Here is a 12,374-nt window from a genome sequence, read left to right as displayed (position 1 = left end):
GTGGCATGCAGGAGGGGGATCAAGGGCAAAAATTTATCTGAAAAATACTTTGTAAAAAAAAGCCAAAAGATAACGCCAAAAAAAACCGCAAGCTATTCCTATGTATACGCAAAGGCGAAAAACCGAAGCAAAAAAATGCGGCGGAAAAAACCGAAGCAAAAAAACGCAGCACAAAAAAAAAACGCGGCGAACCCAAAATGGCGAACATCGCCAAAAGTTCGCGAATTTGCGGACTTGCGAACACCTGATGTTCGCGCAAATTAGTTCGCCGGCGAACAGGTCGCTACATCTCTAACCAGTTGTAGTGAACTGTTACATGAAAGAAGTGGAAAAGAAAGCCCTGGGCACCTTCAAGGGAACTGAAAGAGCAGTACTTGCTGTTTGATTCCCACCGCCCTTTGGAACATAAACTTGGCGTTATTAGGACTTGGCACCATTGGGCTGAAACTGTGGCACCCAATGCAGAGGCTGAAGAGAAGGAATACAAACCTCTAAAAGGAGCTCTGAGAACTTGTGGGCCCCCAGACTGGGCCTTTATGGAAACTAAATGAGAGACAGGTTGCGATGAGCAAGTTTTTTCGGCAGGCATGGATTCACAGCCATTGGCTCATCAATAAAGACAAGCAAAGAGACCAGGCCAACACACACCGAATAAGTTTAATGGAATCGTCGTGATTGGACGTCTGTGACTGTTCTGCTCCAGTCGTACTTTGAAGGATTAAAACCCGCATCAATGGGAATCATGGTACCACTGTGACTGGATCTCACCTTCTTACCCCTGTCAGTTTCAGCCAACCCCTAACTGGATACGTTCAATGGAACCATTGCGGTTGGATGTCTGTGACTGTTCTACCCTCAAGGGTTTAAGTGCCGGGGAATTCCCTACCTGCCATCTGAACTGAAGAAGCCACTCGGATGAGTTGGGAAAACGTTTCCAAGATAGACTCGGAAAAGTACAGTTGTTTTACACTTAATTCTGCTACAAGGCAGCCATCGGGGGGTGGGGTAGGGGCACAGGGGCCCATTTATCATCCTCGGGCCCCACAATAACATCTGGTCCCCGATGGCTAGCCTCTTCTGCAGCAAAGGAAAGAAATATGGAATTCAGAAAACACTTGCAAGCGTTTGTAAGTGCATCTGATGCTAAATCAAATAGAGCTTTGGAGGATACTCTGTTTGTTTTTACTCCTATACTACTACTGTACTGTAAGTAGCCTGCAGAGCGCAGGGCCTTTTATATTTATTAAACAGTTTTACACTATATTTGCCTCATTTTCCATTCTATATACATCGCTGAATTGGATCTCACTTCAATCAAAAGCCCAGCTGGGTGTGGTTTATATGCTCTTTTGATACGTTGTTCTGGTGAGCAGTTTGAACATATATATAGCTGGGGTCACATATATTGTGGTGTTCATCCAAAAGCACTCACCATATTTATTATTGTGTTCAGTATATTACTTTTTTGCACTATATATTTTATTTTTTATTTTCATGCGCTTCTATCAACATTCTGCACATAAATCAAATAGATGTTGCCCTTCAAACAGAGGACTGACAAAAATATTAAATCTTTTCTCTTTTTGTAAAGAGGCACATTTATACAATAAACGTTCCATTGTTGTGTGACATTGAGCGGCTCTGTTTGCTTATTAGAGAGACAGGGAAAGGTTGGGGGAACAGGGAGGGGGGACTGGAGTTTTGCTTTGCTGAGACACCCGAGAAACTATGGGGGGGCATTTACTAACCGGTGTTTTTGGAAACTCACATAAACTCCTGAAAGTTATTTGATTAAAAAAACAATCAATGATTTATTAAGAATCCTTAGTATTAATATCTAAAGAATAGCAGCAGTTTAAATGTAAACCAATGAAAGTCTGCAGTCTAGTGTCCAACTGTGAAAAGTTTGGGGACCCTGGGGTTAATACTGTGAGAATGGCAGCAGGTTGGATTTCCCCATTGAAAGTCATTAGGTAAAACCTGATTGGTTGTTCACAGCTCTGCCCACTTTTGGACATCCAACAATCATTATATTTTCATTCAGACGGACCCCATGACTATGTGATTCAAGTTTGTAGCTTCAAAGCTGTAAGTGTGGCAGCAGTTTAAAAATCTTCCCTGTCAGAGTCAATGGGATAATTGGGGGGTTCGGAGAGGCTCCCCAAGAAGACGGGGGCGGGATCCCTTAGAAACACACAAACAACCTGCTCTGCTATAGGGCGAAGAAGTGTGGGGAGTTTGGGTGTTGTACCCCTAAAACTGTAGGAGGAGTAGCGTTTAGAAAATAGGGGGCGCTAAGAATAGGAATCAGTGGAAGTGGGACAGTATTTGGGGGTTCCCAACCCAACACAATAAAAGGTTACATGGTTACAATTAGCCAGATAATTCCAACTTACATACTGGCAGGGTTCAGCTTGCCCTAGTGCCCCGTTGGACATTTGATTTGTAATGGAGAAAATGGCAGTTATATCTTACCCTTTACACACAGCACAGACACTGAGCCTCACCAGCCTGACACTCAACAGAAGTAAATCACACAATGAACACCTTCCATTGCCATAAACACCCCCTTTTTCCTTTCAAAGTTGCAGAGTTTTTTGAACTTTTTTCCTTTCAAATGCCAGGGGGGCTGCTGTAAGGTGCCATAGACAGTCACTATTTATTGGGCCTGGGGGGGTCTGTTTGGGCCTCTGTGTGCTTGAAATGCCAGGGGCTATTCTGAGTCTGGGCCTGGGTATTTATACAGTAGGCAGCCTGGTAGCCTTCCAAGGGCAGTGCCCTATAGTATCTCTCTATATAGGCTATGGGCACAGTTAGGGGGCTGTTCTTTCTGAAATAGACACACTGTCATGGTGTTACTGTATCTCCCCCTATATACAGGCTATGAGCAAACACAGAGGGCTGTTCCTGCTGGCTAATGCTTAGTACCAAGGAATACCCATGCTGGTATAGTGTTATGGCATCTCTTTGTACAGGCCACACAAACTCCTCATATTAGAATTGGTATCAAATTTGGCCCAGTCTGGTGCTACTGGTGCCATGTGCCATGGATGTGACAGTCAAAGTGATATTAAAGGGGCAGTTAGGAGAGTCAGGAACTCACCCAGACTGGCATTATAGCTTTGCAACAGCGCAGAGTTACATACAGGTGTATGTGAGTGGGAATTGCCAGCATCAACATCAGTAACACAAGTGAGACAGCATCAGGTTGTTCTTTGGGGCAGGGATGTGTATGAACCTCTATGGTCCTGTAACCTCTATTTCAGCTCAATAGCTGCCTTCCCGGACTAGTACCAGTAGAACATGGGTTACACTGTACTCTCTTACCCAGAATGGGCCTTCGCTAAGTGGAAGAGGAAGGTGAGGGTGTTGTGCAACTACACCTCTCTTGCTGCTATGCAGAAAAATGAAAACAGAGGGCGCCAGAGGTTCTTGCAAATAACAAAGTAATAAGTGTTTATTGAACATCCACAGGGTTTACTCACAATACAGCTTCAGAGGCCAGTGGTACAGGCAACACATACCGAGTGTATATTCAGACTCACACTCTCCTGCGGGCAGACTGGCAGGAATCTCCCTTCACCTCTGCGACACACCCTGTAGTGGATCCCTCAGGGAATTCTCTATCCTGATTCCCTATTCACTTGGATCCCTACACTACAGGCAATGTGGCCTGGGAGAGCTATCTCCAGAAAAACTGCAAATCCTATGCAGGAGCTCATGCTGCTCATTCTATCTCAGCCCTAACTGCCTTACACCCCTAGAGTGGTACTATAAAGGGAACTACACCTGCCCCTATCCAATGCCTCATTCACGGGGCCCTGTTCCCCGACTTCACTGGGCCTGGGCCCATGCCCTGGGCTCTCAGCACACACCCACCCTGTCCCTAAGGTGGAAGCAAACAACAGGAAGGTGCCACTCCTCTCCCAACACTATACCAAAGTCAGGCAGGATGTGGTCACTATACCTTCTAACCAATAGCACACATGTTAATGAACTCACTTAGATACATTCCCTTCTGCCCAGCAACTAAGGGAACTGAACCTGTAGGGATTTAAAGCCATAGGGACCATTTAACCCTATGGGTCCCTACAGTCCTATAGACTCCCATGACCCTTTACGCTTCTATAGACTCCCATGACCCTTTACGCTTCTATAGACTCCCATGACCCTTTACGCTCCTATAGACTCCCATGACCCTTTACGCTTCTATAGACTCCCATGACCCTTTACGCTTCTATAGACTCCCATGACCCTTTACGCTTCTAAAGACTCCCATGACCCTTTACGCTTCTATAGACTCCCATGACCCTTTACGCTCCTATAGACTCCCATGACCCTTTACGCTTCTATAGACTCCCATGACCCTTTACACTTCTATAGACTCCCATAACCCTTTACGCTCCTATAGACTCTCATGGCCCTCTACTCATCTATAGACTCCCATGAACCTCTGCGCTCCTATAGTCTCCCATGAACCTCTGCGCTCCTATAGTCTCCCATGAACCTCTGCGCTCCTATAGTCTCCCATGAACCTCTGCGCTCCTATAGACTCCCATGAACCTCTGCGCTCCTATAGACTCCCATGAACCTCTGCGCTCCTATAGTCTCCCATGAACCTCTGCGCTCCTATAGACTCCCATGAACCTCTGCGCTCCTACAGTCTCCCATGAACCTCTGGGCTCCTATAGACTCCCATGAACCTCTGCGCTCCTATAGTCTCCCATGAACCTCTGCGCTCCTATAGACTCCCATGAACCTCTGCGCTCCTATAGACTCCCATGAACCTCTGCGCTCCTATAGTCTCCCATGAACCTCTGCGCTCCTATAGACTCCCATGAACCTCTGCGCTCCTACAGTCTCCCATGAACCTCTGGGCTCCTATAGACTCCCATGAACCTCTGCACTCCTATAGACTCCCATGAACCTCTGGGCTCCTATAGACTCCCATGACCCTTTACGCTCCTATAGACTCCCATGAACCTCTGCGCTCCTATAGACTCCCATGACCCTTTACGCTCCTATAGACTCCCATGACCCTTTACGCTCCTATAGACTCCCATGACCCTTTACGCTCCTATAGACTCCCATGACCCTTTACGCTCCTATAGATTCACATCTGTTCTAATATTTGCATTCCGCTACCCTATTGCGCCCGGCTATGCACTTGCACTATTCCGCCACTAGGTGTCTCCCTTCCCCAGATGTTCGGTGTCCTCACATTTTCCTGCCTGCGACGTGATCCCTTTCTCAATGAAAAGCCGTCTCTAGGCTGCAATGACAGTTTCATCCCCAAAGCAACAGCAAACGGTGAGCGATCGATCCCACCTCCAGCCGGCCAAGCCAACCCTACCTGGGCCGACCTGTCCCCACCTGAGCCAGTGCCAAGCCGGCAGTATGTGCCCCTAACGCTGCAGCGGAGGATCTCCCGGGGGGCCGGCAACCTGACTGCCAATGAGTCGCAACGTTCCGGAGCTGTGACCCAGAGGGGTTGGATCCCCTGGGGTAGATGTGCGATCCCCCCACTGATGGCTCCGGCGGGGACTGTGGGAGATGAGGGGCGGTGCATTGGGTGCATAGGCAGAGGCTGGCAGGGGTGCCCGACAGCTGCAATGCCATGGGCAAGGTGGGCATCGCTGCTCCTCTTTGTGGCTGTGATGGCAGCTCTGCAGATGCCCGTACGGGCCATGGAAGGTAAGACTGGCACTAATGGGGGCCCTAATGTACCTGTGTAGTCTTGTCATATTGCAGCATTCCCCTATCTGCCCCATACACCGATACAGGCATATCCCAGTTACCCCCCCTTAGCCTGGCTGCTGCCCCTCTACCCCCATGCAGGGGCTTCTGTTTCTCCCACCAAATGCTTTTGTCTCCTTATCCCCAATGGTGTGCTACCTCCTGATGTTAAACCACAACTCCCACCATAGGCTGATGGGGGATGCTGGGAATTGTAGTACAACAGCAGCTGGCAATTAGACACAGATTGGGCAGATCTGAATTGAATGGTGCAAGCTTGGGGGTTGTGCCTGCACTGTGCCCTTATTGTATGCCAGCCCTGGCACCACTGTGTTGTACCTTCTTAGTAGGCATTTATTTGCAAGCATGTGTAACCACTACACAGCACTGATGGGGTTAAGTCAAACTGCACGTACAGAGTTAAAATTGCCATTATGTGTTGAATATATACAGTATGTGCCAGTGCAGGGCATGAGTGGCTATGTGCAGGGTGCCAGTGTGAGTATTGGCCCAATAGAATAGTCCCTTATATGATGAGAATGCCTGTCCCTAGGCTGTATATATGGGGCCTATTCACTATATGTGTAGCGTCTCCTGTGCGCAGTGTCTGTGCTGTGGGACCTTCCATGCTAAAACCCATTGCAGAGCAGAACCCCCCCAGGAGGGGCCTATAGGGCTTTATTGATGGGATCTATTCTTTATATATAGCAGGCATTATTCAGTGAGAGAATAAACTTATCAGAATTGGCCGCTTTATTCCTATTGGCTCCTAAACCTAAAGAATGGCAATATAAATACACATATAGGGGCTTGTGCCCCCCCCCTTTGCTTTGCTTTGCTTTGCTTGTGTATTGTATATTCTGGCACCTGATTTATTTAAGAGACTCACAGATACAATGATAAGAGCCGGCACTAATGGCTCTGTTTGTCCTGCTGCTGCCTGTAATTCCCATATCGGCCTCTGCCCAGAATGGAGAGACAAGGTTGGTTTTGGGGTAGGGCAGAAAGGAATTTCCTGGGGGGGTGTGGGTTTTTTTCTCAATGGGCAGTAGTCATCTTTGGCCACTTACAACTCCACTGGTTAGCCACATTGGCTATTAGAGCCAGGCAGGTCTGAGCACAACTGAATGGATTAGTCCGTTTCCCATAGGCAATGATTGGTGCCACTGGCAGAACTGGCTCGGCCCATCCTATCAGATCTTGCTTTCATTGATAAAGGTGATAAGTGGAAAGAGTTAATGTCAGTGTAGAATATATTGACTCAAATTATTCAGAGAGTTAAGAGGGGAATTATTCTCCTTTTGGTTTATGGGACATTTTCCATTGGTTTCAACACAGTGGCGCTTTGTATTGTATTTGACTCTGTTACCATTTGTATCCTCACTATTCCAATGCTCTGATTGGCTACAGGTTGGTTCTGTATCGCTGTTTCAACACTTTGGGTTTTATACACTGACACAGAACAAAGTGATTACTTGACAGTTTAGGGGCACTTGTAAAACACGCAAGTTGCAGGGCGTCTGCATTGAATGCAAGATCTGTAGCTGAAGTTTTCCCATGAAACAGCACCTCTAGTGGTCAACAAATAATACTTAGCAATCCTGATGCAAACTATGGAGAATGTTAGTTGGAGCTGTGGCGCTGAGTAGTGACTGGGGGCAATGCTGGGGGTGCCAACTGGGTCCTAGGTGCAGTCCTGGTCCCTCCCGCCCCCTCACCTACACATTCGGCACATATACAGGGCACATAGGAGAGGGCTACTTACCCTCCACCTCCATACACCCACCATGAATGAATAAATGAGATGAATGGTTCCATATTTATCCAAAAGTGTGGCAGGCACAGGGATTTTTAAATATTGCATTTTTTTCTGTATATGCACCTTGGGTGCCTATATAAAATATATGGCCCTGGCTGGAGAAGACCTGTCTGAAGGTGAGATGTGGGTAGAATATCAAGTTGATTATCTAGATACTCCTGGAAGCCCAGTTTGACAGTCACTCAGGGTAAGAACTGAAATGAACACTCACTTGCTGTTCTAGATAGTCCGGGAATTATGAGGGAACGGCCCATACAGCAATGTCTTCCTTCTAAGGGGGACCTGACCAAGATGGCGGCGGCCCACTCAGCAGAGTAGTACCTTGAGATGGTGCCCTTTTTAAAGAAGACGTTCACCGGACGGGGTAGGAGGTAAGACAATTAGTGTCGCTAGTGGGGAACAATTTCCCCCTCTATGAGCTGATATTTCCTTCTATTTAAATGAAGGAAGAGGCCATAGCTGATCCCTCACAGAGGGCGACACGTTGGCTCTTAGAAGGAGAATGTGCCCCCGGTGAGTAGGTGAGACCCATATACATGAATGTATTTTTACCTGCCAGTGTGCCAGTCATTACATATTTAGCAGAGGTTGCCAGGGGGCCAAAATCAGTTTATTAAAAACCACTGAGAGGTAGGAAAGTCCGCGGGCGATCTTATACCCGGGGCACAATTTCATGCTGTTATGATACCGGCAGTGGCATTGTACTGGGAATTTAACCATTAATTGTTTTATTGAATAATCATTCAGCCAATCAGGCTTCCGAAAAACATACAGGCATAATGACCGTAGTGTGTGTGAATGTGATAGGGACCTTAGATTGTAAGCTTCTCTGGGCAGGAACAGATGTGAATGATGAATAATCTCTGTAAAACACAGCGGAAATGTGTCGGCGCTATATAAATAACTGGGAATAAATAATAATAATAAATAAGGTTTCTGTTAATTTAGCACTGAGGGGAACCTGAGGTATTTTATGTCTCTAGAGCTGCGAAGGGGAATTAACCTATAGAGTGCCATGGAGGCATATAAGGATGCGGCCCCTTAGCGGAATAACTTAATTTGATTATTTTAACTACTTCCCATCATTTCCATTGCTAAACCCTCACCCCCCTGTGCCACTGTGTATCTTGGCAAATGAAAAACCTTTTCCCCAAACCGGTCCCCCCACGAGGGCCAGGGCCCACCAGACTAGTGCCCCAATGTCTTGGCCCCCAGTCAGACCCAGTTTTTCTCCTCGCCATGCTTTGCTCTGTATCGGGCACTGGATTTTTTCATTTTAAAAAACACACTGGCACTGCGTCGGCCTGGGTGCAGATACATGGGGCAGATATTGGCGTGAAAAAGGGCAAGTAGGCATCAGGCATCAGAGAAAGCGCAGGCGGAGAGAAGCAGAGGCACAGCTCTGTGTGCCATATAGTAAATGTGCCTGTGTGTATTTATATGTATATGTGTATATCCCCCTCTGGCAGCAGCCCCATGCACAGTTACTTACTGTCTCTTTAACTTCTGACTTTTGCCTATAGGCACCAGTGTTGCTGGGGAGAGGGGTCCGTTTGTATTCATGGGATGTAGAACTGGGGCCGTAATGGGCGGCACTATGGCTGTGGCTACATAGCCATATCAGTATGAAGGCAATGGAAACAAGGTTCCTACTATAACAAGCATAGGCGGATTTTCAATAAGGCTAGAGGGTAAAGCTGGCCATACACGCACCGATACTATCGTACGAAACCTCGTTTCGTACGATATTTGGTGCGTGTATGGCATGTCGGCGAGTCGACCGATATCGCAGGAAGCTGCTGATATTGGCCGACTCGCCGATCGGCCAGGTTAGAAAATTTTGATCGGGCGCCATAGAAGGCGCCTGACCAAAATCTGCCGGCAGGGCTGAATCGGCAGAAGGAGGTAGAAATCCTATTGTTTCTACCTCCTTATCTGCTGTTTCAGCCCTGACGGTGTGTGGCGGATCTGACGATGTTTCGTGCGACTGATGGTCGCACGAAACATCGTCAGATCTCCACGTGTGTGGCCACCTTAAGCCTCCCCAAACCTTCATTGGCACCTTAAAAAAAAAAACCTGGCTCCGTTTCTGCACTGCCCTGCAAATCTTCTCCGGGTTCTGCAGAAATTAGCTGTGCTCTGATCTTTTGACTAATCAAGGCGCAGATGCAGACAGGGATCGGGAGATTTTGCAAACTGGAGGCAGTGCAGAATTGAAGACTAAAAAAAGAAGAATCTGCAGGCTGTAAACTTTACCCAAGAACCAACTTTGAACTTTTGCTGCAGTTTTCATCCCACAGGTACTATACACAGGTACTATACTGTATATGTTCTAAAGACTGACCCACTAGCTGAAATTAAATTGTTTTTTGTCACCTGACATCTACAGTACCTAAGAGGCGGGGCATACAATGTATGATTGACATCTGGCATTTATTAATGAAGTTATAATTTGTATGGATGTGTTAATAAAAAATCATAATTTGGCTTTCATGTTTAATTTGAAAAGTACTTTTATTGTACAGCTTTTTATATCTGGGTGAGGGGTCCCCTTTACAAAATGTTAGTCAAGGGGAGTTTTTAGCACTCAATAATAAGAAATTCAAGTCCGGCTTGGGACTCCTCCAGTTACATGGGAGTAGGAGAAACAATAGGTTAGCTGAAAGCAGTTCTAATGTGTAGCGCTGGCTCCTTCTGAAAGCTCAGACTCAGGCACAATGCACTGAGATGGCGCCTACACACCAATATAAATAAAAGTTTAAATGGCAGAGGGAATTATTTCCCATGTAAACAGTGTAATTTAGAAATAAAAAGTACCCCATAAAAATCATGGCAGTATCCCTTTAAGGATGTCTGTAGCATGGCTGTCATTGGGTTTATATAGAGCTCAATTAGAATGATGCATTTTGGGACCTCCCCTAATCTGTCAAACTTGCTGCAGAGATTTGTAAGCTGTGCACCCATATAAGTTCCAAATATAAAAAGTAAAAATCTAATGATGTCATTTTACAGAATTTAAAAAATAATCCAGACACCACCTTTTATTCTTTTTACCTGCACTTATTCCAAGCCACACATTTTTATTTATATGATACCAGACAGGCCAGAAATACAGGGGAGCTTTGTGTAATACCATGTACAGACCCGGCAGCATTACTCTACTTGGCTCTTTGTATTTCTTCCCTCCATCAGCCCAGTAATGTTGTGCAAAGGACTTATAGTAAGTATGGTGTAATATGCACAGTGTAAATGCAGTAAGAGTAGAAATACAGTGCAGTGACGTTTCCTAGACCAGCAAGAGGGACATTTCAGTAGACTGTATCTTATACCAGACAAGCCAGCAATACAGTGTAATGCAGTGTTCTCCCCAGGGAAAAAGAGGGGCACAAAAAAATTGGGCTTATTGGGGGAGAGAAATATGTGCCTCCCCAATCCCTCCAGCGCTAAAATAATTGTTTTTACACACACCGATGCACTTCTGCACTGTGCATGATGTAAATACGAGTTCTCTATTTTGATGTATATTGGGCCACATGCAGCTTTGATCGTTTTGTAGTCAATTCTGATATTGTGGGGCCATTTGTATATATAGTGTATGGTTTATTAGACTTGCAGGTGGGACTGGGAGGAGTCAAGGATATAACCTGCAAGCTCTTGGGGCAATGACTTTCAACTTCAGAGAGACCATGTGTTCAGGTGACAGTCACCACTTAAGGATTGTGCCTTCATATAGTTTTTTTTTTTTTCTTTGTTGTTACATTATCTTTGAGTTTATTAGTTCTATACCATCCTATTGTTATTGCTTACCTAAAACTTTATAGCTGGCTGACCAGAAATACTCATAATGCCGTAATGATTACATACTACTCAGGCATTACAGACATGTTTAGGGTGTTGTGTTTGGGTTTATAGAAGAGCCTTTCCCAGCGCTTCTCAATGTTGTATTGTTATTCCTAAATAAATGTCAGACTGGTGCCTGCTGGTTGGCTACACTTGCTTTCTGAGGTTTTATAATTAGTTGATTATTGCTCTGTGCACTCCTGGGTAAAACTGGGTCCCTTAGAAATTCATGGTGGGGGGCAATATCCAGCCTGCAGTCCTTCTCTTGGGCAGCCCTGACATTAAATAAAAGGTATTGGGTGTGTTTGAGCAAAGCTGCTTACTGTATGCTTTTAGGTCACTGAAGGTTCTCTTTCATAAAGGTGCTGGATGTGTGAATGCCATATTACAATTACACATCCAGAGCGACTTAAACTATATAGTAGTTTTTATATAGTAAATTTTACGGAATGTGTTGAATGTTATTGCTGAATCGGTACAGGCAAAATGCATAAAAAACTGCTTGATACACGGATAGCCAAATTACCTGTAATTCTGTTCATAATCCTGTTATCTGTTTTCTCCCCACAAGGCTGCTGAATATGTTCCGGAAAAGGTGAAGAAAGCGGAAAAGAAATTGGAAGACAATCCGTATGACCTTGATGCATGGAGCATTCTCATTCGCGAGGCACAGGTTTAGTGACATAGGGTTACATTATGTATTCCCTTGAGTACCAAAGGTGGCTGTATTCAGGAGATTCTAAAATGTTTCCACACAGTCATAATATTGTAAATGCTGTTTATTTAAATTTTAGAATCAGCCTATAGACAAAGCACGGAAGACATATGAGCGACTTGTTGCCCAGTTCCCGAGCTCTGGCAGATTCTGGAAACTTTACATTGAAGCAGAGGTTAATATTTTCATTTTTTTTTCTTACTAATTGATTTTTTTATTTCACAAACACATTCTAGGTCTGAGTTGAGAAATAACTGGTAGGAC

At 45.4% G+C, this 12,374-nt stretch overlaps 1 protein-coding gene across 1 annotated transcript in view; it reads left to right on the top strand.

The window, feature by feature from the left end:
* Positions 1–5,204: 5,204 nt before the first annotated feature.
* LOC100493745 (cleavage stimulation factor subunit 3-like) overlaps positions 5,205–12,374 on the top strand; it is a 41,563-nt gene continuing 34,393 nt past the window's right edge. Inside the window, exons 1-3 of the mRNA XM_031900736.1 lie at positions 5,205–5,477; positions 11,967–12,068; positions 12,190–12,285. Coding sequence (XP_031756596.1) covers positions 5,205–5,477; positions 11,967–12,068; positions 12,190–12,285 — 471 coding nt within the window. The remainder of the gene's footprint in view (positions 5,478–11,966; positions 12,069–12,189; positions 12,286–12,374) is intronic.

Source organism: Xenopus tropicalis, chromosome 4 (assembly GCF_000004195.4).
Source record: "Xenopus tropicalis strain Nigerian chromosome 4, UCB_Xtro_10.0, whole genome shotgun sequence".
NCBI lineage: Eukaryota > Metazoa > Chordata > Amphibia > Anura > Pipidae > Xenopus > Xenopus tropicalis.
Note: the sequence above shows the minus strand (reverse complement) of the source record. Positions and strands in the feature narration are given on the sequence as shown.